Source organism: Esox lucius, chromosome 15 (assembly GCF_011004845.1).
Source record: "Esox lucius isolate fEsoLuc1 chromosome 15, fEsoLuc1.pri, whole genome shotgun sequence".
Taxonomy (NCBI): domain Eukaryota; kingdom Metazoa; phylum Chordata; class Actinopteri; order Esociformes; family Esocidae; genus Esox; species Esox lucius.
The window spans coordinates 1,887,886-1,915,039 of NC_047583.1; the positions used below are offsets into that span (position 1 = coordinate 1,887,886).

The 27,154-nt window shown below is 41.2% G+C and overlaps 1 protein-coding gene across 1 annotated transcript; it reads right to left on the reverse strand.

Annotated features, from left to right (window-relative positions):
- Nucleotides 1–13,915: 13,915 nt before the first annotated feature.
- htr1b (5-hydroxytryptamine (serotonin) receptor 1B) lies at nucleotides 13,916–26,730 on the reverse strand. The gene is made up of 2 exons (XM_010879606.3): nucleotides 25,393–26,730; nucleotides 13,916–14,026 (listed from the first exon to the last, which is right to left on the reverse strand). Exons 1-2 carry the CDS (start codon nucleotides 26,330–26,332, stop codon nucleotides 13,968–13,970), a joined length of 999 nt encoding a protein of 332 aa, XP_010877908.2. The 5' UTR covers nucleotides 26,333–26,730; the 3' UTR covers nucleotides 13,916–13,967.
- Between the last annotated feature and the right edge of the window lie 424 nt (nucleotides 26,731–27,154).

Consider the following 27,154-nt stretch of genomic DNA (forward strand, 5'->3'; position numbering starts at 1 on the left):
CCGTTTTAAAAAGACATTAGACAAACCTTCAAATAGCTCCATCAAAATGCAATTACTTTGAAGTGTATAGCAAATATTTCCAGATATTTTTTTCCAGCAAACCCCCAATATTCATAAGACAGTTGGAGTGGCTCAATTCATAAACTTTTTGACATGTGCTTTTCGGGATTTTATGGTTGTTGTCCTGTCTCTCACTGTTCAAATAAACCTACTATTAAAATTATAGACTGATCATTTCTTTGTCAGTGGGCAAACGTACAAAATCAGCAGGGGATCAAATAATTATTTTCCTCAATGTATTTCCTCATGTTTCCTCATTGTGATGTTTCTAATGGTTAAAAACAGAATGTTTGTTGTCAACTTTTGAAGTTTGTGTGGCGTGGTCTAAGCCACCTACCTGCCCTGAGTTAAATCCCTGGCTGCCCCACAGCCTGCCTTGACTGAGATCCCCTCAGGCTCAGGTTGACCATTCTGCCTTTTAGAAAGTCAGTTAACTCGAATTGTTCCTGTAAGTTGCTCAGGATACGATTGTCTGCGAATTTACTGACAATGCCTGCTTGTCATCTAGCGGTGTGTTGGGTGCCTGCTTGTCATCTAGCGGTGTGTTGGGTGCCTGCTTGTCATCTAGCGGTGTGTTGGGTGCCTGCTTGTCATCTAGTGGTGTGTTGGGTGCCTGCTTGTCATCTAGTGGTGGGCTGGGTGCCTGCTTGTCATCTAACATCTGCCAGACTTCTTACAAGGACTAAATCAGGGGCTCATATAACCCCAGTGTTGGCATCTCTACATTGGTTACCGGTGAAGTTCAGAGTAGATTTAAAAATTCTTCTTAACACTTTTAAGGTACTACTTGATCTGGCACCTGATTACACTAGTGACATTCTCAACCCATACTGCATAGTTAGACCTCTCAGATCAGCTGTAAAAGGACTTCTGGCTGTTCTGGAGTCTAGACTGAAAACTAAAGGGAACCAGGCCTTTGCTATTTGGGTCCCTAGACTCTGGAACAGACTACCACAGAATGTCAGAGATGCTTTGTCAGTGCATTCTTTTAAATCTTTCCTAAAAACACATTTTTATGAATAATTTATCATTGTGATTTTATATTTTGTTTATTCTTTTTACTTCATTCTTTTTAAATTCCTATATATGTTTATATATATATTTTTATTATTATTTTAATGTATTTCTATTTCTGTTTTTATTAGGTATAAAGCAATTTGTGTAATTGTACTAGAAAAGCACTATACAAACAAAGACATTCTTATTTAAGTTACAGTTCCCCGGGAGGAAATGAGGGTTTAAAACGAACCTGGCCAAAATGGCACTCATTCAGACTTGTCTTTCCACCATTCTTGGCAAGATTGTCGCTACGTTTACAGAGCTTGCTTGTGGCCTTATGTACCTCTAAGGTCTAATATTAGAGAAGTGGACAGTAGCTTCTGTCCTTACAGTCCACTTTAAGACAATCATCTCATGTCTAATTAACATGAGTCCAGGGCAGTCCACTCTAGGATACCTTGTGTAACAGCCCAGTTTATCACCTGTTATGGCATTCAGCCAGACGTTCAAGGTTCTCGCCTGTAATCTTTGACTCGTAGTAGTTTCACTCATTGTCTTATTAATCAGATGAGGTCGGTGACTGTTGACCTCATCTGAACTCTACATGAAGCCCTTGTTGTAGAAGGCAGTATTCCAAGTGCTTATAATTCATTCACAATTTATATAAAAGTGTTACACTTTTCTGTTAGTGAATGGAATAATGGAATAATGTTGGTTACCAAGAAATTGTATTGTCACTTTAGAATATATCTGCCAGAGATTGAATGAATGCAATTGTCTGGAACAGTTTGCATACTTCATTCTTAAAAGGGGATAACAGCATTTGCTACATTTTTGGACTGTATAGTTGCTCAGTCATTCCAAGCATCCTTAGTTGATTTAGATCTGTGAGGGATTACATTTATCCAACCCCTTCCCTGTGCTTCCTACCCAAACATGGGCACAATTTTGCCTGCGGTTGGACTGCAGTTATTACAAGGACTCAGTCATTCCACAACTTGTTGTGTTGTAGCTATTCGTGGTTGTGCTCAGTGGCCACTGGGGGGCAGTGTCAGGGACTTTCCAGGCGACAGTATCTGGGACGGTAGACTGCCTTGTGGTTAGAGCATCGAGCCAGCATGGAAATAGGTTGCTCTTTTGAATCCCTGAGCTTACCAGATTAAAATGTAGTCACTGTTTGAATTTGGATCCTGGGAAGGCATCTTTCCTGGTGAGCAAAGTAGCCTATAAGCCTGCACGAGATATAAAGGATTGACAAAGAACCCACTGAAATATAAACCTCTTACAGTTTCTAATCCTCTACTTTTGACGTGATGAAAACATGACCCATATATAACTGAATAACCAGTAATGCCCATCCTCTGTTTCTCACTGCTGGTGGAAATGGCAGTACGCCACCCCAGGCAAGAGAGAGCCTCTCACTCAGCCGTTAAAGTCTTTGAAGTCGAAGGAGTCTTTGATCACATCAACGATAATAAAATATAAGGATCCATTATCAAGAACTTAATGATTTCTCTCCGAGTCTTCGGTCTAGGTGAAGATTATTAATTAATTTAATATAGACCTATCCAAAGACGCTTTAGTATTGAGACAGGCTGGGATTCTCCAACAGAAAGTCTTGTACACTTGTAGGCGATGTCATGGAGATGCTGTGTATCTAAGCCGATAGACATGGTAAAGACATTAATGGAACTACACCCAAACAATGTTACGAAAATACGTGGGAGAATGACTGCAAATCTCTTCATTGCCCCCCAGTACAATGCTCCTACATTCTGGGTTTGGTTTGGATGTGTATCTCAAACCACGTTGTGGTAAAAAATAATTTGAGACTTGCATGGATATGAACTCCGTCATGTGTTCATCATTAAGGTTGTTCGTAAAAATATGAAAATTATATTTACCCCCAGATTTATTCCATATAATCAAAAAAGACCAGAAAAAATACAAAATACTTATATTCAGGGGTACCTCCAATTCATCGAAATGTACAATATTCAAACGATTTTACTCAATTAAGAGAGGATTAAATGCACTTTTAATAAATTTTATTTTAATTAATTTAACTGTCAAATTGTCAATGATGAACAAAATTGCTGTCCTGTTCTGAATCCAAACTAGTCAGTCCATGTTTTACCGGGTTCACATATGACAATTAAGACTTCTGTAAGACCTGAGGACGACACCACCTTTGTTTGAGATGGATGAGGATCGTGCTCTGTCACAGAGCAGACACTCGGCCTGACCTGGCTGTCAAATTACGTCAAACTAATGAGGGGTTCAAGTACCAGCCAATTCAACATCCTGGAGCTACCTCTAAATATTGTTCAACTGCGCTCATACAATGTCAGAAATTTTATTATATATAAGGAACAAATTGAGTGGGCTAGAAAATTATATTTGTGCTCTTCGGAAGTACCACACTCTTTGTCATCACCAATGCACAGCATAACAACTGGAAAAGACTGCTGACATGCAATTTCATAGTGTGGAAAAAATAACCCCTTTGGCTGAAATAACTGTGTAACCGTTGCCCGTAAATGTCTCTTACATCGACTGGGAGGAATCTTTGCCCACTCTTCTTTAATAATAACATAATACTGCATCACCTGTGTCATGTTTGAGGTCGTCCTTTTAAGCATGACCAGCTTTAAGTCCCCTCACACCATTTCTATAGGATTGAGATCTGGGCTTTGACTGTAACCCTTAATTTATTCTTTGTGAGACACTGTGTTGTAGCTTTGCTTCTGAGCTTTGGATCATGATCCTGTTGCAAGCTCCATGTTAGGTTGAGCTACAGCTTCTAATCTAGACAGATGACCTCCCTCTCTCCTCAAGAAGCCTTTGGTACAATATGGAATGTATGGTCAATGATGGCAATTTGGTCGGGCTTTGAGTCAAAAAAGCAGCTCCAAACCGTTATGCCACATGTCTCCATGTGTTGCGGTTTGGATGAGTTTCTTCTGTTTACATCAGTGATGTTATGATGTACTTTTTTGAGAGCATAGGCTTTTTCCTGACCACTCAGGTCATTTGATCTTGGAATTATGGTTTGATGCACCTGATTCTTATTTTACCCATTTTATGTACTAGGGTTTGTGTGATCTGTCAAGTTGTGTTACCTGTGTTGTCATTGAATGTGATTAGAATTTAACTCAAATGTCCAAATGTGTAAAACCTAGCTGAAAAAGGCCTGTTAGCTCTGGGCCTGTTACAATAAAGGCACTAATTTATTTATTTATATAGTGGATTTTGACAGAAATGAAAAGGTGTCACTTTCATGTTGTCGGAGTAATGGCAGGAGGTCATCAGATCAAACCTAGATCTCTATGTAGTTACACATTTTTCAACACTCCCAGTGAAACTCAAAACTCATGTCTGTTGTATAGTCTTTACACTCAGGCCTCAGGTCTTTACACTGGCTGCCAGTTACATATAGGATCGATTTTAAAGTATTACTACTGGTATATAAATCATTCAAAGGCCTAGGACCTCAATACATTGCAGATATGCTCAATGAATATAAACCCAAACGAACACCCAGATCATTAGGATCACATCAGCTAGAAATACCAAGGGTTCACTCTAAGCAAGGAGAGTCTGCTTTTAGCTATTATGCCAGACGCAGCTGGAACCAGCTTCCAGAAGAGATCAGATGTGCTCCTACAGTAGTCACATTCAAATCCAGACTCAAAACACATCTATTTTACTTTGCATTTAATGAATGAGCACTGTGCCACTGTCCGTCCGACTGTTTTCACTGTCCTTTATTCTATTATATTTTTTATTCTAAACTGTATTTGACTTTATATTCTTAACGGTTTTAATTTTTCTTATTTCTTCACTGTTCTGTATTTGATTTTATATTCTTAATGGTTTTTATTATTTCTTATTTCTGTAACAGTACCTCTGTCAAATGGATATTTATGTAAAGCACTTTGAATGACCATTGTGTATGAAATGTGCTATATAAATAAAATTGCCTTGCCTTGCCTTGCCTAGAGTAGGCTTTGCAAGCAATCCCAGGTTTCGTGTTGTTTTGCCCCCCTGGGTTGAAAACCTCTGTGGTCTATCTTTAATAGAAGCCTTTACATTGCAGTGCAAGTCTAGAAATGCCTGTAAAGGTGTCCTGTATGTCTGTACTGACATGGTGACCTTGAGATTCAGCAGCTTCAATGAGCCAGGTTGTGTTCGCCAGCCGTAGTCTGGCATAACAGCGGTGGAGAATCTCAAACTCAGGTCTCCAAGGGAACACCTTTGGTTTACCCAGGGGGAGAAGGGATTCACTTCATAGCACTTAAAGGTGAGTTTCCCTTTTTCCAACCTGAAGGTCGATGGTTCATCACCTTAAAGGTAATTTATGGGTTGAGATTTCCTTAAACAGCTATTACAAACTCTGGAGTTATTTTTTGGGGGTTGCCAAATCATATAAAAAAGCCCAAACAGTTGATTTTCACAATGTTAAGTGCATGCTAGTTGCTTCCATTGATTTTCAGGGGGAGGAACTGTATAACATCAAGCTGAAAAAACATGAAATCCCCCTTTAACTTCCATCTGTCCAGAAAATGTGCGCTATGAAAATTGTAAGCAATGGAAATTGCTTTAGATAAGGGCAGCTGCTCAATAAATGAGTAGCCTAATGTATTCTGACAGGTACCAAGCTCCAGTTGACGCTGTGACAAGGAAATGAAGCCGTTGATGTGAAATTCTGCTCCTCATCTACATTGTCAGAACCATCTGCATCCCAGCTGAATGCTGATGTCCATCAGGTGGTTAACAGTGAAAATGTATTGAGCCCTGGTCCCTGTCTCTGACGTAAAGACAGTAGGACAGTGTGGAGAATCACTGTTTCCCTTTTTCGTATACCGCTTTTTTTACCAACCCAAACCATTTGGTAAAATCTAAAACTGTTACATCCAGGCATACTTGTCATGCAGTCGTGTCTTGCCTACTGTCCTTCCTGGAAAAAAGATGACAAAGTGTTTTTGATTGGTTGTCATAATGTCATCACTCTCTTTTACAATCCCTTCCATAGTATAAAGAGTTTACTCAGTCATATTCAGATTTTTTAATTAAGCAGTAATTGGAATGAAGCAGAAGACAATAATTTCTCTGTGTAAAATTAATGAGAAAGTATAGTTCCATTTGCCTCAATTACAGTTATCTGGGGATTTTCCATTAATGAATTCTCCACCACAATTATGCAGAATTTATGCAATTTTCTACCCCACTTTAATCTACAGACTGAAGCATTATCAAAATGACAATGAGAATAACACTTAAACTATCTCTGAATATTTGATAACAGTGTGTTTTGATCTTAGTGTCTGCAAAATGAATCTGCTCAAATGTGATTTTCAGTGATGATGCGATCAGCCTTTAAGACATGATCTTGAATCTCACCTTCTCAGTCAGCCTTCAAGACATGAACTGAATGCACATCTTCTCAGTCCGCCTTCAAGACATCAACTGGATGCATGTCCTCTCAGTCAACCTTCAAGACATCAACTGGATGCATGTCCTCTCAGTCCGCCTTCAAGACATCAACTGGATGCACGTCCTCTCAGTCAACCTTCAAGACATCAACTGGATGCACGTCCTCTCAGTCCGCCTTCAAGACATCAACTGGATGCACGTCCTCTCAGTCAACCTTCAAGACATCAACTGGATGCACGTCCTCTCAGTCAACCTTCAAGACATCAACTGGATGCACGTCCTCTCAGTCCGCCTTCAAGACATCAACTGGATGCACGTCCTCTCAGTCAACCTTCAAGACATCAACTGGATGCACGTCCTCTCAGTCCACCTTCAAGACATCAACTGGATGCACGTCCTCTCAGTCAACCTTCAAGACATCAACTGGATGCACGTCCTCTCAGTCAACCTTCAAGACATCAACTGGATGCACGTCCTCTCAGTCAACCTTCAAGACATCAACTGGATGCACGTCCTCTCAGTCCGCCTTCAAGACATCAACTGGATGCACGTCCTCTCAGTCAACCTTCAAGACATCAACTGGATGCACGTCCTCTCAGTCCACCTTCAAGACATCAACTGGATGCACGTCCTCTCAGTCCGCCTTCAAGACATCAACTGGATGCACGTCCTCTCAGTCAACCTTCAAGACATCAACTGGATGCACGTCCTCTCAGTCAACCTTCAAGACATCAACTGGATGCACGTCCTCTCAGTCCGCCTTCAAGACATCAACTGGATGCACGTCCTCTCAGTCAACCTTCAAGACATCAACTGGATGCACGTCCTCTCAGTCAACCTTCAAGACATCAACTGGATGCACGTCCTCTCAGTCAACCTTCAAGACATCAACTGGATGCACGTCCTCTCAGTCAACCTTCAAGACATCAACTGGATGCACGTCCTCTCAGTCCACCTTCAAGACATCAACTGGATGCACGTCCTCTCAGTCAACCTTCAAGACATCAACTGGATGCACGTCCTCTCAGTCAACCTTCAAGACATCAACTGGATGCACGTCCTCTCAGTCAACCTTCAAGACATCAACTGGATGCACGTCCTCTCAGTCCACCTTCAAGACATCAACTGGATGCACGTCCTCTCAGTCCGCCTTCAAGACATCAACTGGATGCACGTCCTCTCAGTCAACCTTCAAGACATCAACTGGATGCACGTCCTCTCAGTCAACCTTCAAGACATCAACTGGATGCACGTCCTCTTAATCTGCATTCATCTAAGTCTGGAATTTTCTTTTTTGGAGTAGATCAGCCTTGATCAAGTAGACATTATCCATCTGTAAACCAGCTATATTAGCAGACATTATATATCTGTAAACCAGCTTTATTAGCAGACATTATCTACAGTGGATATAAAAAGTCTACACACCCCTGTTAAAATGCCAGGTTATTGTGATGTAAAAGAATGAGACAAAGATAAATCATGTCAGAACTTTTTCCACCTATAACGTGAACAATTCAATTGAAAAAAAAAAATATCTTTGAGGGGGAAACATTTAAAATGTAAAACTCACAATAACCTGGTTGCATAAGTGTGCACACCCTTAAACTAATACTTTGTTGAAGCACCTTTTGATTTTATTACAGCACTCAGTCTTTTTGGGTAGGAGTCTATTAGCATGGCACATCTTGATGTGGCACTATTTGCCAACTCTTCTTTGCAAAAGCGCTCCAAATCTTTCAGATTGCGAGGACATCGCCTGCGCACAGCCCTTTTCAGATCACCCCACAGATGTTAAATTGGATTCAGGTCTGGGCTCTGGCTGGGCCATTCCAAAATGTTAATATTCTTCTGGTGAAGCCATGCTTTTGTGGATTTGGAGGAGAAAAGGTGTGTTGTGAAGCACTCTACCAAAGGATGATTATTTGCATTTGACGCAGCCACATCAACTCCGTCCATACAGGTAGGCCATGTGATTCTGCTTGCTTTGCATCTCTGAAAATTGTTATCTTTGTTATCATTGGCTGCTGACGTCATTTAATTTAAGCTAAGAGTTCAGGTTTATAATCAGAGTTTATTTATTTATTTGCGTTTTGAATATCCATCACTGGTGGCCATAATAATCGCAGGTTACATTCGTGTGGGTAAATCTTATTTCTATGTGGGTGTTCATGATTGCAAACGTGCATTGGCGTGCCAGGGGTTTCTGCAACACTTTAGTTCATGCACGAAAAGCTACGGATAACTTAATTTTTATATACAACAATGTTAATACCCTTTTATTTTTCAACAATGTTTTGAAGCAATTAAAAACATGAATAAGACACAAATAACAGAACAGGCTTAAGCATCATTAGATTTTGGGTTATGTTCAGATAAAAAGTCAGACTCTGGAAGATCAAGATTATTGGATTTATTGGGAGAGACGTGATTAGCACTTGGAGATCTCTCGTAGTAATGTGACAGGCAGCCCGTATATACGTAGAGAGAAATGGTGCTGCCTGCCAGCCTATCTGCCCCTACAAGTGATGGGGATATTAAATTCTGATTAACTCTGGCTGTGGAATACATTCCATTTAGAAGTGTAAGACAAGATCTCCTGACTGAGAAGTCCAGATATTTTAAATATTTATTTGTGATCGTCAGTAATAATCAGCAATGGATTGCCAGTGATGTGAAATACAACACATTTGGCATTAGTGTTTTACCAGATATGTAAAGAAGCAATCACAGAACCAGTTAAGGTTTTCACATTATGACATGGGCAATGTTTCAATCTACAAATACACACTTATTTTCAAACATGTTTTTTAATAATGAAATATAATTGAATATAATTCCTCTACCATCTGCACAGGTCTTTGTCCCTGGAGGAGAGCCGAGCTGAGGTAAATCTCTGCCTCCTGCTGGGAGACAGGAATAGGATTCCTCATGAGCTGAGGTAAATCTCTGCCTTTGTGCTGGGAGACAGGAATGGGATTCCTCATGAGCTGAGGTAAATCTCTGCCTCCGTGCTGGGAGACAGGAATGGGATTCCTCATGAGCTGAGGTAAATCTCTGCCTCCGTGCTGGGAGACAGGAATGGGATTCCTCATGCCGGTAGCCCAGAAAATAAGTGCCTTTTTATATTCAAACATCTTGGTCTGTTGATAGTGATATCCAAGAGGTGATTAGGACATCTCCACACTGAAGGTGGCCTGCCTCATGTCCCTGGCTGTTCCATCTGGCTGGTAAACAGAGATAGAGGTAAGATAGATGTAAGGAAGAGAGGTACAATGTTCCTGAGTTGGGAGAGTGTAGCACTGGCAAGCCAGCAAAATGGAGCCCATTTATCATGTTCCTCAAAGGCAGGACTCATTTTACACCCGCAGGACCTGGAAGGCAGACGGCAGGCGTCTGAAAGCTCATCGAGGCCATGGCTTTGGTTCTCTCCCGGAGGACAGCACTGCTCCTTCATCCCACTGGGGAGCACCGCTGACTAGTCTAGTGGAGATGTGTGCAATATGTCTGTTGACTTCAAACTAGTCTAGTGGGGATGTGTGCAGTATGTCTGTTGACTTCAAACTAGTCTAGTGGGGATGTGTGCAGTATGTCTGTTGACTTCCAACTAGTCTAGTGGGGATGTGTGCAGTATGTCTGTTGACTTCCACCTAGTCTAGTGGGGATGTGTGCAGTATGTCTGTTGTCTTCAAACTAGTCTAGTGGGGATGTGTGCCGTATGTCTGTTGACTTCAAACTAATCTAGTGGGGATGTGTGCAGTATGTCTGTTGACTTCAATCTAGTCTAGTGGAGATGTGTGCAGTATGTCTGTTGTCTTCAAACTAGTCTAGTGGAGATGTGTGCAGTATGTCTGTTGTCTTCAAACTAGTCTAGTGGAGATGTGTGCAGTATGTCCTTCGACTTGATAGTGGTTTCAATGCAGATAACACCATTAGCAATGCCCTCACAGGCGTGTTCATGACTTGCATTACAGTAAAGACTTTGTCTCAGTCAGGTTGCTGTGGTAGTTACGTGTATTCATTGGGTTTAATTTGGAGGTGGGAGAGATGTTGCTTGACAAGCTCTCAGGGACCTGTTAGCTAGCTCCCCAACTGCCTTGTCTGCGGTGTACATATGCAGTGGCTGTCTTTTCCTGCAAAAGAAGTGTGTGGATCTGTGGGGAGGGATTAGTCTGTTACAACCGTGGTTAATATTAACAGAGCTTTATCAATGTTGGGACAGGCATATTAGAAGTCTATCAGATGGATTAGGGAAAGCTTGATGGCACAGTACATAGTCAGTCTTGCCACCTGGGCTGAGCACTGGTCAGGGGATCCAACTTCTCATCTTGGTCAAAATATGCCTAGTGACTGCAATACTGTGGCATACACTCACCTAAAGGATTATTAGGAACACCATACTAATACTGTGTTTGACCCCCTTTTGCCTTCAGAACTGCCATTATTCTACGTGACATTGATTCAACAAGGTGCTGAAAGCATTCTTTAGAAATGTTGGCCCATATTGATTGGATAGCATATTGCAGTTGATGGAGATTTGTGGGATGCACATCCAGGGCACGAAGCTCCCGTTCCACCACATCCCAAAGATGCTCTATTGGGTTGAGATCTGGTGACTGTGGGGGCCATTTCAGTACAGTGAACTCATTGACATGTTCAAGAAACCAATTTGAAATGATTTGAGCTTTGTGACATGGTGCATTATCCTGCTGGAAGTAGCCATCAGAGGATGGGTACATGGTGGTCATAAAGGGATGGACATGGTCAGAAACAATGCTCAGGTAGGCCGTGGCATTTAAACGATGCCCAATTGGCACTAAGGGGCCTAAAGTGTGCCAAGAAAACATCCCTCACACCATTACACCACCACCACCAGCCTGCACAGTGGTAACAAGGAATGATGGATCCATGTTCTCATTCTGTTTACGCCAAATTCTGACTCTACCATCTGAATGTCTCAACAGAAATCGAGACTCATCAGACCAGGCAACATTCTTCTAATGTCCAATTTTGGTGAGCTCGTGCAAATGGTAGCCTCTTTTTCCTATTTGTAGTGGAGATGAGTGGTACCCGGTGGGGTCTTCTGCTGTTGTAGCCCATCCGCCTCAAGGTTGTGCGTGTTGTGGCTTCACAAATGCTTTGCTGCATACCTCGGTTGTAACTAGTCTTTTTTTCAGTCAAAGTTGCTCTTCAATCAGCTAGAATCAATCGGCCCATTTTCCTCTGCCCTCTTGCATCAACAAGGTATTTTCGCCCACAGGACTGCCGCATACTGGATGTTTTTCCCTTTTCACACCATTCTTTGTAACCCTAGAAATGGTTGTGCGTGAAAATCCCAGTAACTGAGCAGATTGTGAAATACTCAGACCCGCCCGTCTGGCACCAACAACCATGCCTTACAATTGCTTAAATCACCTTTCTTTCCCATTCTGACATTCAGTTTGGAGTTCAGGAGGTTGTCTTGACCAGGACCACACCCCTAAATGCATTGAAGCAACTGCCATGTGATTGGTTGATTAGATAATCGCATTAATGAGAAATTGAACAGGTGTTCCTAATAATCCTTTAGGTGAGTGTATATACCTGAACTGACATTACTTGATAATTGCAGAAACTTAGTTTCCTGTCAGGTCAGTCCAGGAAACAATTTATGATGAACTGTGATTGATTTAAGACTACACAACATTGTTTTTGTTCAAATTCATACCGCAGGACTTCACATATCCCTTATTGAAGAGTTTCAAGGGATCAGAGCATGTCTGAACACTGATTAAAAACGGTCAAGTTCAATTTCTGGCAGTTATAGATGTCCGTGGACTCATAAATCAACACTGTGTATCCAACATCTCCGATCAGATGCTAGTCCACGTAGTTCACATGAACTTTGACCATTTTACATCCCCATAGTATTTTGGCTTAATTGAATGGAATCAACTACAAATACTAGACTCAGGGAAATGTACAACACACCACGAAAAAAACCAATAGGTGACATTGTATTATATAGATATGCTATTTAATTTATTTATATACATATATATACAACCAAACTGTTTTAAAACAGTTAACAACAGAAAATATGTGAATAATTAGCAAAATGGAAAAAGCTCTTATTAAATTCCTAAGACTCCTAAGTGATCCAAAATGCCATCATGGACAAAGATTTCCAGTTTGGTGGAACACATGGGGAGTTTCAAATGTTGCGACCCAATACACATGTTCATCATCATAATCCACTCAGTGACATAATGGGCTTGTGAAGCTTGCTCTTTAAATAGGAAATGCAATGGCATCATCTGCTCATACTATTGCAATACACTATTTCCAAAGTAACAATCATTTATTCATTTCCCAGTATGGTTTATTGGATTCCCACTGGCGACACGGGTTCGAAACCCTGTTGGGCCAATAGCTCTACCTCTATGTGTCCTTCCATAACCAGCTCCCGCTCTGTACTTCTAAATTTCCTGTCATTGGAAAATTAGAATACAGAAGGTGACTGGAGCATCCTGTCTCCCCAAAAAAGTAATTAAACAAAAAGTACTTAGATACAGCTCTGGAAAAAAATTAAGAGTCCACTGCACTTTTTCTTTCCTTTCAAAAAAGCCAAAAAGGAAGGTTTTGAGTGAGGAACAGAAGGGTTAAAATTAAGAGGCCGTGTAAATTGAACGCTTCTGTTCCCCTCTCAAAACTTTCCTTTTCAACTTTTTTGGAAAGGAAAGAAAAAGGTGCAGTGGTCTCTTAATTTTTTTCAGAGCTGTATATATATATATATAGGTGAACTGTTTTGTTCTAGCCCAGCATTAACACACCTGATTCAACTAAACAGTTATCCGTTGCCATTCAACTAAACAGTTATCCGTTATACTAAATATAATGAGTAACATCTATACTTCTTTATTAGTTAAATAACTTCAAATGTTGTTTATCGTTTTTATAAAATGTCAAACATTTGCTACCCTAATGACATTGATTGACCTTGGTTCTAATCCCACTGAAAATCCAATGTGCTGTCATTATTCAAAACCTTTTCGAAATTATTAAACATGTCATTATTAAGCCTTTATTTAACCAGCAAAGGCTCACTGAGATTAAAAATCTCCTTTCCAAGAGCGTTCTGGCCAAGTTGGGCAGCAGCAAGTTGTTATTTAAAAATTACAATATAATTACAAGCTTGCTTGAATATTATGTTTATTTTTTTAAATCACTCATCATCTGCTTTCATGACAACTGCCAGAGTTAGAAATATTGTGAGGAGACTTATCAAAACCATTAGAACTGGAACCATTTCCCCAAAAACATGTTACTTTTTTTATACAAAGTCACCTGAGGCCTCAGTCACTTTCACAGGTGAGCCCTATATTAAAACAACATTTATAAGACATTTAGTCGCCTTTATAGGCATTAAAACGTCTAACTTAAGATCACTATTAAAGACGTTCCACAAGTGTGGGGCAAAATATTCTAAAGCAGTTTTACCCAGTTCTGAAAAGGCCTGTGGTATCTCCAGCACTATCCAGTCTCGAGAGCCCGTCTGTAAAAAAAGAAAAAAAGAAAAAAGCATCAACCAATGTCTGGCCCTTCTAGAGGTCAGTGACACCTGGCCCACTGAATTATATAATAGACAGTGATGTGTGCGACAATTACCTCCCGTGATAAAATGTAAGGCCGGAAGATAAATAGCTTTTTTAAAGATTTTAGTACAAAAGCTGAGGCATGGTTTGTACACATCACCATAATCTAGCAGGGCAGTTTCACAAGCAATCTATCAGTTTTGCTTTCTCCCTGACAGTTTGACAAACTCCACACTGGACATTCCAACTGTTTGAGCCATACAAAAGGTACCAATTGTAGAGTTACCTGCAGGGTGAGATTATAGTATGTTCTTAACTCCTTTACACTCTTCCCGTCTAAACTTGCTACACAGTGAGCAACCCCCAGCCATCAAGCTGAGCTCAACTTACTCTTCGGGTCACGGCACCAGTGAAATCGACATCAAACGCACTGTTGCCTACAGTATAGCTTCGTCCCTGGCAGTTCGCCTCTCACTACACTGGGTGTGTACTCTGGTCCTCTACTTTGCAAGGCACTATCACCCCCCTCGATAGTGTACTTGCAAAAATGCAGGTGAAGAAATATAATGGCTTTTCATTGACATCATTCTAGAATAAGAAGTGTATCCAGGCACTGTTCAGCCTGCAGTATGTAGAGCTGGTTGTGTCTTGGGATGTATGCAGACATTCAGCAGGACATGGGAGTGGGTCTCACTTAGAGGTGGATGCATCTGTCATATGCGTGTCCTGCTTACACTGTAGTCATTTAGCAGACACTCATATGCAGAGTGGTGTGTGCTAGTGTGTGCGTCACAAGGTAGAAAAGTGGTCGGTTCTTCATGGATCTGGGTTGAGTAAGCGTAGTGAAAACACAACAAAACTGTTTTTATAATGTATTTAATAAAGGCCTTAAATTTTTTCTGTATTCAAAAGTAAATGAACACATACCCATTCCTTGTGAGGTTTCTTGTATTCCATTTGTCTCCTGAAAATTGCTCCAGACTTTGCCCCAATTATTCTAAAAAGCCTTTCCAGGTGTGGACTACTGCATACTGTCTTAAGTTTTATTAGTCATATTTTAAGAACCAGTTTAGTGAAGGCCTACGAGGACATTACAGTTTTTTTGTCAGATGAAAATAATATATTATATTATAGATTGTTATAACAATTCATTGTATGCAAATAAAGTACAAGGTCAGAGGGGTTTGAAATCATACCTGATTCATGGAATGACCCAGTTGCAATTCAAACTTCATCACGAGGCTTCAGCTCCAATGACTGGTTCATATCCCTGGATTAGAGCCAGACATTCTTGCTCGACAGTGTAAGCTTTACAATCATGCCAGTTACCCATAAAAAATAGCAATTGTCTGTCCCTAGATTGCAGATGAAGAAGACATTCTAGAATAAGCTGATTGGGTTTTGAGAAGAAAAGTCACTTTTCTCAGTGTGAACATCAAGGGCTTGGGAAGGTTTGTGATCTCAAGAAATCCTTATAGGTTATCAGTTGTCAAGCCGTGAAGCTGCTTTTTACAATGCTGCAGAATCGTAAACAATCACAGCAAGGTGATTCAAACTCTACAAGATTATTTATATGGATGGCAAGTAAGTCCTTAATCTTCTTAATCTTCTTCAGGATTAATTTGTCGATGCCATTTTGTTTTAAATTAGACATAGTTTCACAAGAATATTGGGACTAGTTAAGTTCAAAGTCAGAAAGTCTATGGAACAGCTGTTCCTATTGTGATCCTGACACTGTGCTGTAGCTAGTTTGCAACTGTGCAAATATGTAAGGTAAAAACTAATTCTAAACTACTTCATAAAATGATATCCATGAATCTATCTTTGGGGAACTAGGCTTTGGACCTCATTGCCAAGATCCTAAACTGTCCCTTTAAGCAATATTTGATAACAACAGAACATGATGATAAAATCAAAGGATTATAAGATGATGCTGCTCTCCAGGCTTGTAAAGCTGTTACCTAAAGGTAGCAAAAGTTTTGTTTCCCATTTCCTTCACGTAGGATTTGAAGAGTGTGTTTCTCATTTTCTTCACATAGGAAAATAAAAGTGTGTTTTCCATTTCCTTCAGGTTGGCATTGAAAGGTGTGCTTTCCATTTCCTTCAAGTAAGCTTTGAAAGGTGTGTTTCCTATTTCCTTCAGGTAGGGTTTGAAAGGTGTGCTTTCCATTTCCTTCATATAGGCTTTGAATGGTGTGTTTCCTATTTCCTTCAGGTAGGGTTTGAATGGTGTGTTTTCCATTTGCTTCACATTGGCTTTGTGTAAAGGTACACACCCTATTCACATACACTCACCTGAAGGATTATTAGGAACACCTGTTCAATTTCTCATTAATGCAATTATCTAATCAACCAATCACATGGCAGTTGCTTCAATTCATTTAGGGGTGTGGTCCTGGTCAAGACAATCTCCTAAACTCCAAACTGAATGTCAGAATGGGAAAGAAAGGTGATTTAAGCAATTTTTGAGGGTGGCATGGTTGTTGGTGCCAGACGGGCCGGTGTGAGTATTTCACAATCTGCTCAGTTACTGGGATTTTCACGCACAACCATTTCTAGGGTTTACAAAGAATGGTGTGAAAAGGGAACATCCAGTATGCGGCAGTCCTGTGGGCGAAAATGCCTTGTTGATGCTAGAGGTCAGAGGAGAATGGGCCGACTGATTCTAGCTGATAGAAGAGCAACTTTGACTGAAATAACCACTAGTTACAACCGAGGTATGCAGCAAAGCATTTGTGAAGCCACAACACGCACAACCTTGAGGCGGATGGGCTACAACAGCAGAAGTACCACTCATCTCCACTACAAATAGGAAAAAGAGGCTACCATTTGCACAAGCTCACCAAAATTGGACAGTTGAAGACTGGAAGAATGTTGCCTGGTCTGATGAGTCTCGATTTCTGTTGAGACATTCAGATGGTAGAGTCAGAATTTGGCGTAAACAGAATGAGAACATGGATCCATCATTCCTTGTTACCATTGTGCAGGCTGGTGGTGGTGGTGTAATGTTGTGGGAGATGTTTTCTTGGCACACTTTAGGCCCTTTAGTGCCAATTGGGACTGTTTAAATGCCACGGCCTACCTGAGCATTGTTTCTGACCATGTACCCATCCTCTGATGGCTACTTCCAGCAGGATTATGCACCATGTCACAAAGCTCGAATCATTTCAAATTGGTTTCTTGAACATGACAATGAGTTCTCTGTACTGAAATGACCCCCACAGTCACCAGATCTCAACCCAATAGAGCATCTTTGGGATGTGGTGGAACAGGAGCTTCGTGCCCTGGATGTGCATCCCACAAATCTCCATCAACTGCAAGATGCTATCCTATCAATATGGGCCAACATTTCCAAAGAATGCTTTCAGCACCTTGTTGAATCAATACCACATAGAATTAAGGCAGTTCTGAAGTCAAAAGGGGGTCAAACACAGTGTTAGTATGGTGTTCCTAATAATCCTTTAGGTGAGTGTATGTCCCCATGCCTGAGCTCATGATATTAGGTTCATTTTCCAGCTGCTTGCATTTGACTTAACCAGAAGTTATTTGCCGTCCTTTAAAACAACATAGAACGTCAATCTTAAATGTCTGTGACACGTTCAAACAAAGGTGAGGCATAAGATAAACAACACGTGAAGTGCTGTGAGACATTTTAAAATAATACATTGTTCATTATCTTTCCAAGCCCATCAAGTTGCCTCCAATCAGGGTTAACTGGTGCGGCTCTGCCACCAGGCACGGAGGAAAGACTTGCTGATGAGCATGGACACCTGAAATCTCCTTTGGACTCCATGTGTCCCTGTGTGGTTGAGAAAGAAACCCAATTTGCCATAACATCAGGCTTTCTGTCTAGTATCATATTTCGTCTGGGTAAGAAAATTGAAAAAAAGCAAGTCCATGATTGGAGTGACCCCAACACCAAGCCTGGCTGTTTAGGTCATGTATTAGATACCTGCTATTCCCTTGAAGACGGTTATGGATTACTAATGTGGATTATTTTTCTTTACAGCCCTCAACACAGTGTAATACATATTTTGACTTCCTAGAAATCACTCTTTAGAAGATGTTATTTTGAATTCTGTTTGTTACAATATCATTCATGTAATATGATTTGAACACACTCTCATGACAGAATAGTGTGGGAGAACTGGGTAAAACTGCTTTTGAATATTTTGGAACGCCACACAGAGTGATTTTAAGTTGTCTTTAATTGACCTTGAGACATATTTTTTATGAAGTTCTATTGTATTCTATCTATATTTCTTGTATCTTTCTATTGTAAATTGTGATTGTTTTTCTTAATGTATATTTTATTTGCATTTTGTATGTGTTAATATTGTTGTAATACAGGGCTTATTCGTGAAATAGATCTTGGTCTCTGTTGATTTCTTGGTATAAATAAAGGTAAAATAAAATATTTTTCCACCTCGAAATTACAGGTATCCATAAAATTATCCTTATAGTGCCTGCTTGAATGTCATGGATATAAATATAAAAAACACCATGCTGCAGCAGTACACAAGGCTGGAGTGTAGACCACCATGCTGCAGCAGTACACAAGGCTGGAGTGTAGACCACCATGCTGCAGCAGTACACAAGGCTAGAGTGTAGACCACCATGCTGCAGCAGTACACAAGGCTAGAGTGTAGACCACCATGCTGCACCAGTACACAAGGCTAGAGTGTAGATCACCATGCTGCAGCAGTACACAAGGCTAGAGTGTAGACCACCATGCTGCAGCAGTACACAAGGCTGGAGTGTAGACCACCATGCTGCAGCAGTACACAAGGCTGGAGTGTAGACCACCATGCTGCAGCAGTACACAAGGCTAGAGTGTAGACCACCATGCTGCAGCAGTACACAAGGCTGGAGTGTAGACCACCATGCTGCAGCAGTACACAAGGCTGGAGTGTAGACCACCATGCTGCAGCAGTACACAAGGCTAGAGTGTAGACCACCATGCTGCAGCAGTACACAAGGCTGGAGTGTAGACCACCATGCTGCAGCAGTACACAAGGCTAGAGTGTAGACCACCATGCTGCAGCAGTACACAAGGCTGGAGTGTAGACCACCATGCTGCAGCAGTACACAAGGCTAGAGTGTAGACCACCATGCTGCAGCAGTACACAAGGCTGGAGTGTAGACCACCATGGGCTGCAATCATCTGCTACCTTTATTCAAGGCCAATAGTTATTTGATGTGAAGGTTAATTTGCTGAGAGCAATCGAGAGCTGTGCTTGGCCAGTGTGTCATGATGAATGCCTCAGCCTCAGAGGACAAGGGCGTTTGTTAATAATACTGCACTCAAGATAAGAATATTTTATAGCTTCAATTCACACCCATACTCACTGACCACTTGTACTATAACCTCAATGCCTTTCACTTGTGTTTGTTTGCAGGACTGAATCATCTATATTGAGCTACAGAGCGTAGTTATATTTACACAGGTTAGGACACTGTATATGTACACCTTCCATGTTTCAAAAGACTACTCCATTACAGCTTCTTCCAAGGCTTTACAGCTGAACCTTGGTGGGTCTGTTCCAAAAATAGATCTTTAAATGTTTTGATCAAGTGAGTCTGCTGAATAGGGCACATACACTAGTTTGCATGATGATCATCAACAAACATATGCCTTGTGATCATGGTGCATGCTTTGCCTACCACACTTTTTATTTTGCATGTCTGGCGACGTCCCTGGAAACTTCCCCACTGTGCCTGAGCTCTTAGTTTGGCCATGTCTGGTCTTTGGTCAATTCACTCCCAACTGGTAGATCCCGCTCAGGCCAGTCAAATGTCTTCTCTATCCTGTAACCAGCTTCTGCAGAGTCCCTGGCCGTTTTCAGAAAACTTCTGAAGCCCTTTTCAAAAGATTATCAAAGAACTGAACTTGGGTGGACATCAGGCTGGCCATCACATTCTGAATAAAAGGTAGTGGTGTAGTGGGACATTCTGGGGACATGTCAACGAGTTACAGCAATCCACATGCAAGCTGACAATACCCTGGATTAATGGATGACCACCCTCTGGATTAATATGACAACCTCATAAAGACATCTTGCCCCTGGGCCCAACACCACCACATTGAGTGCAGAGGACAACTGGGTGTTGTCTAAGATTAGGTCAACAATCTTTGCATATGTCCCTTGTCACGAAACAACCCACCACTAGGAGTCGCTACAGTGTGAGTTGACCTAGAAATCCTGTCTGGTAGTCCTTATGGCACCGTCCCACGCTGAAACCCTGGCCATTGTCGGTAGGATCTTTCATTACCTAAACTCAACTAATCACCTTTGTATTCCACTTTCAAGTCAGAGCGATCATTGGAACAAAACTAAATCAGGAAAATTCCTTCCTGTAGGATTGTGGGCTAACATGGAGGCAAAGTTTCCATCCATGCGACCCCAAGGAAGGAATCGTCCATATTCAGTTTTACTCCAGTGGCACCTCTGTTTGTCCTTGTGTCTTGGCCACTACATCTTATTCATGTCACCTCATTGGCGGTCAACCTTTACTCAATACTATTTAACCTGCGTAAGGGATTGATGTTGAACTTTGCATTGACAGAGTAAATCCTGCATAAATACATAGTCAACACGTGATTTAAGGACACATTTATCAACCTGGCATCATGAGCCTGGTGGGAATCCATTGCTTTGTGCTGTGGTGTGTTTGACTGTTCTGTGCTGTTTGGTGTGTTTGACTGTTCTGTGCTGTTTGGCCTGTTTGACTGTTCTGTGTTGTTTGGCCTGTTTGACTGTTCTGTGTTTGGCGTGTTTGACTGTTCTGTGCTGTTTGGCGTGTTTGACTGTTCTGTGCTGTTTGGCCTGTTTGACTGTTCTGTGTTTGACGTGTTTGACTGTTCTGTGCTGTTTGGCCTGTTTGACTGTTCTGTGTTTGGCGTGTTTGACTGTTCTGTGCTGTTTGGCGTGTTTGACTGTTCTGTGCTGTTTGGCCTGTTTGACTGTTCTATGTTGTTTGGCGTGTTTGACTGTTCTGTGTTGTTTGGCCTGTTTGACTGTTCTGTGCTGTTTGGCCTGTTTGACTGTTCTGTGTTGTTTGGCGTGTTTGACTGTTCTGTGTTGTATGGCGTGTTTGACTGTTCTGTGCTGTTTGGCGTGTTTGACTGTTCTGTGCTGTTTGGCGTGTTTGACTGTTCTGTGCTGTTTGGCCTGTTTGACTGTTCTGTGCTGTTTGGCCTGTTTGACTGTTCTGTGCTGTTTGGCCTGTTTGACTGTTCTGTGCTGTTTGGCCTGTTTGACTGTTCTATGTTGTTTGGCCTGTTTGACTGTTCTGTGCTGTTTGGCCTGTTTGACTGTTCTGTGCTGTTTGTCATTTTTGACTGTTCTATGTTGTTTGGTTATTTTTGTTTGAGAGAGTAGACATCAGTGGAGCACATCCTCTGAAAGCACTGCTCCAGATCCAGATTGGTGGAGCGTGGTGAGGGTGGAGGTCAGATGAGTATTGGTGGAGCGTAGTGAGGGTGGAGGTCAGATGAGTATTGGTGGAGCGTAGTGAGGGTGGAGGTCAGATGAGTATTGGTGGAGCGTAGTGAGGGTGGAGGTCAGATGAGTATTGGTGGAGCGTGGTGAGGGTGGAGGTCAGATGAGTATTGGTGGAGCGTAGTGAGGGTGGAGGTCAGATGAGTATTGGTGGAGCTTAGTGAGGGTGGAGGTCAGATGAGTATTGGTGGAGCGTAGTGAGGGTGGAGGTCAGATGAGTATTGGTGGAGCGTAGTGAGGGTGGAGGTCAGATGAGTATTGGTGGAGCGTAGTGAGGGTGGAGGTCAGATGAGTATTGGTGGAGCTTAGTGAGGGTGGAGGTCAGATGAGTATTGGTGGAGCGTAGTGAGGGTGGAGGTCAGATGAGTATTGGTGGAGCGTAGTGAGGGTGGAGGTCAGATGAGTATTGGTGGAGCTTAGTGAGGGTGGAGGTCAGATGAGTATTGGTGGAGCGTAGTGAGGGTGGAGGTCAGATGAGTATTGGTGGAGCGTAGTGAGGGTGGAGGTCAGATGAGTATTGGTGGAGCATAGTGAGGGTGGAGGTCAGATGAGTATTGGTGGAGCGTAGTGAGGGTGGAGGTCAGATGAGTATTGGTGGAGCGTAGTGAGGGTGGAGGTCAGATGAGTATTGGTGGAGCTTAGTGAGGGTGGAGGTCAGATGAGTATTGGTGGAGCGTAGTGAGGGTGGAGGTCAGATGAGTATTGGTGGAGCGTGGTGAGGGTGGAGGTCAGATGAGTATTGGTGGAGCGTAGTGAGGGTGGAGGTCAACTGTGACATTACAGGGGATGGTGGCTGTTTGTACATAGTCACTTACTGCAGATTAAACTTGATTTCATGTTGTGTGTAATATTATAAAAGGTGTGGAGTAGGTAAGGTGTGGAGTAGGTACGGTGTAGAGTAGGTAAGGTGTGGAGTAGGTAAATACCGAGGAATAGCCTTTCCGAACAGGTCAATCAATTTCCAAATGAAGTTCCACTAGTACTAAATAGATTTTTGTGTAAATGGTTGAAATCAATGTTAGAGTCATCAGTGAATACTGATGGTCTCTTTCGTCAACACATGGCCCATGTAAGTTCTGTCCCTGCGTGAAAGGTTACACATTTGTGTCTCTTAGGGAAACCCAGAGCAGGAATTATTCCAACTAGAATCAATGTGATCACTATGTGTCAGCTATACTTTGACATGAATTAGACATATTCCTTTCATTGCCTCTGGCTGGGAACGTGAGGTTTCGTTATGGCTGCTGGGTTGGAGGCCATTAGTGGCCTTTAAAGAAGGAATCAGCAGTGAAATCGATAACATAGCACATACATCCCGCCTGTTTCTGTTCAGTGATCCAGCTGCAGATGAGCAGTGATTTTAATATGCACGTTCTTTGAAGAATTTATGGATACATTTAAATCATCTGTATGTCCAGCAATGTGTGTAACTACTTTAGATTGCCCCTTTAAGATGACATTACCTGTACAAATAGTCGATTTAAATAGATTTAAATGGATCTGGGTCTTGTCAGACTATCTGAGCGTTTGAGAGGAACCGATAGGCCTGCCCTTATATGTGTGTTGATGTAACTATCGGTTACTTGCAAAAGTGTTAAGTAATTTTATGGTCAAGTTTGACATCCAGACAACATTGAGATCCTATCACCTGGTGTACATATATGTTAATGCTATGCATAATTAGGAGACAGGTGAATCTGTACATCTATTCCCAAAACCTGGCTGGTGTAGTTCAAGTTGTCCCTGAGCAATAGCGTAAAAAACTAAAATTGGTATAATAGTCTGACGTCCTTTATATTGTAATAACACCATATTGTGATTGTAAATTACCTTAATTTTACTCTCATTCAACATCATTTAGTTGCCAAAGCTTTTATTTAACAGCATTTAATAACGTGAAAATGGTATTCTTACATTCACATGTTTTGCAATACCTGGACATTTTGTAGAGGACAATGTGTCAACTGTCAACAGTGTGGAATCTGAGCATTAACAATTACAATATGAATGTACGTTTCATTGGAAGTGAATGTGCCTGGATAATGAGAACAACAGAAACCTCTCTGTTTAGATTATCTCTCTGTAGGTTGTGCTCTAATGACAGGAATGTTTACGATGGCCATATGGAATGGGGGTTGACTTCTAGAAACATGGTCTTAGTTAGAAAGGCTTTTAATGTATAGGCTAGCTGTTAACCAACATTACAGTGAGAAGATTATGGAACGTTCACCGAATGACATCTGTGCTGTAATCTTCCAATAAACTTGAGCAAACTTCTCCCTCGATTTGATACGGGTTCTACATTATTTGACCACTATATGAAACCGCCGATTTCTAACAACAGTAAGAGGTTTGATAAATGTTGACAAAAGGTTTAGTTATTGTCTGTTTCTTGATTAGGTAAAAATTATTATGTTATTCATAGCAGTAAAGGATTTTGTATCAGAGACTAGTCAGAACATACAAAGATGTGAATATACATAAATGTATGAACATTCAGTTCAAACACACCCACACATGGAGATATACACTGTTAAACACTGTATGTTTGTTCAGTAAAACTGACCGTATTCATCATCGGTCATGTCTGTTGGGTAAATATGACCCACAATTAAACCAGCTTGGGTCAGTGTTTGACATTCAGGCTGTCTGAATCCTGTTTCTCTGCTTTCAAACTCCAATAAAATCTTCCCTCACCCAGACAAACCAAGAAGTTTGAGACTTCAGGGTATCCAGGGATTCAGATTTTACAGGCTCATTTAAAAGTTCTTGAGGTCAGGTGAGCATTGGGGCAGCGTGGTGAGGTTGGAGGTCAACTGTGACATTACAGGGGATGGTGGCTGTTTGTACATAGTCACTTACTGCAGATTAAACTTGATTTCATGTTGTGTGTAATATTATAAAAACCTGCAAAAAGGTGTGGAGTAGGTAAATACTGAGGAATTGCAGCTCAAGTGTGCATGAAACGGGTTGGGTAATTTGTCACAAGGTGACTTACAACAGGCTCAGTCAACAGTTGGATCATATCTTAACACCTTTTATTACTTATCCATATAATAAACAGTACAGTTACAATACAGTACCATCCCTTACGTTGGTCAGTTCGTCATGACAGTTTTACAAGGAGAATCAAACCATTGATTTAGGCAAACAAAAGTCTATGCAACTCAAAAACATTCAACCAAAGTACTCTTGAAGAAAATTAATGTGAAACACTTTTGACTAGCATTATTATTTACTAATGTCAAAGCCAACCAATTTTTCAGAAATAATGGTTTTATTCCACTCTGGTTTGGAGAGTTTTTGGGGCCTGCTAATGTCGCAGCATATCTGAAATGTGTCGCTTTGGGAATTACGCAAAATGCGATGCGGTTATACTTCAAATGGCCGTGCAAAAAACAAACAACAAATCTGAATGATCAAACAGTCATACTTTGTTCAATTGTATTCACTAATAATAATAATCCCCTTAAGTAGACTATATTACACAGTCTACATGGTAAACGTTCCTCATGCCATAAATTGCATCAAAGGGATTAATTTCCACCAATAAAACCAAAGGATTTAACAATAATGCAAACAAAACAGGACACGTACTGTAGGGTACATTTAATTTCATGATCTGCAACATCTGAAGCGCAAAAGTTTATGGAAAGCTTTTTTGAAGTCATCATTGGACATGGTATATATAATTGGATTGATTAACGAGTTGAGATAACCAAGCCAGGTGAAAAAGTCAAACAACTCTGTGTAAAAACAAGTTTCACAGGTGGCAACCACCAAAGTGTATATGAAATAGGGCAGCCAGCATACAATGTACGCACCTAATATTATTCCCAATGTTTTGGTGGCTTTCCTCTCCCTAGCAGCGGAGATCTTTTTTTTCTCCAGAAGTGCGTCAGACACAGTTACTTTCACTTGGTTCTCACTCGCCAACGACCCGGAGTCAGTGGAGTGGATATCTGGTCTTCCACAAAGCAAAGACGATGATGAAGCCGCAGATCCAGGGGAGTTTGTGATCAGGTGTGCTGAAGTGAGTCTTTTTCCTACCTTTTTGGGTGACTGTTTCAGAATTCTCTTACGGGCTTCAACGTATATTCTTCCATAAAGCGCAATAAGAAGTAAAGTGGGGATGTAGAAAGCCCCAAACGTGGAGTAAATAGTGTAAAAAATGTGGTCCGTGTTTACATTACATTGGGTTAACTCCTCTGCCTTCACCTGCCGCCAGAAAAGCGGAGGCAGGGAGATGGAGATGGCGATGACCCAGGCAGTCGCTATCATCCCTGCCGCTCGCGCTGGCGTGCGCTTTTTGGAGTACTCAACTGCGTCTGTAATTGCCCAGTATCGATCCAAAGCGATTACGCATAAGTGAAGGATTGAAGCAGTGCAACATGTTATATCGGAGGACAGCCAAATGTCACATATAACCTGTCCCAGAGTCCATGTGTGACTCACCGTGTACAGAACACATACAGGCATAACCAGTATCGAAACCAAGAGGTCGGTGACTGCTAGGGACGCAATTAGAAAGTTTGCTGGAGTGTGCAGTTTCTTCGAATGATAGATCGTCGCGATGACAAATGCATTGGATAAAGTAGTTGCGAGGGTGAAAACGAAGAGAATCACTGCCAAACTGGTTTGATAAGCTAGATTCCCTTCATTTTTAACGAGCTCTGAAGATTCTGTCACATAAGTGTCGTTGATGATATTCATCGTTAGTCCATACAATGCGGGAGTTAACTCTAGTTGACTTGAGTGTTCCATCCCCACAGTTTTTCTCCACTACCGGTATATCACTTTGGAACAGTGTGGTCAGTTCATAAATCGCAGGCTCCCTCTATTTCTTAATTCATTTCAGTGAATCTGGAAAAATGTTGTGGGAGAGAAGTATTTGTGTCCGTTTCTTCTTCATCTTAATTTATTGTAGATCCGAACCCCTGATGTTTAATGTAAGATAGTTGATTTTGAAGTAAATATCCATTATGTTATCTGTAAAATGTATAGCAACTTCTGTCCATAATTGGTTTATCGGTATAGCTGTTTAACACAAAGCAAATATTTTATAAAAAGCTAATATGAAAATAAAAATATTGACACTAATTAAAGAACTTTGCGGCTAACTGTCAAATGTTGCAACTGCAACCTTTCCATTTGAATTGAAATTCTTTCTTCCTGGAGGTGTCTGGCAGGCTGCTTCAATCCACCCCTTCTATAGACGAACGGCACAGAGACCTCCACTCTTGGTTTTATACAGCCGCTCCTGCGGCGTGCCTCCAACAGCAAACATGCAGCATTGTTATACTGGAGAAGAGCACATCTCCACTGGGTCATAAAGCCCTGTTTCATATCTCTTACGAAATGTAATGCGGTGAGGGTGGGTTTTATAATCCTTTTACATATTTAGAAGACCTATACAGTCAATTGAAAAAGTAAGCACACCCACTATATGGTTATATTTTTTAATATAATTTGGACACATGGATATCAGGGCTAAATGTCAGAGTCTGTCATTGATAAAGGTTTAAACCATTTAACACATCACACAACTAAGCGTTGAAACTATTTAAGCAATAAAAATAAACAGAA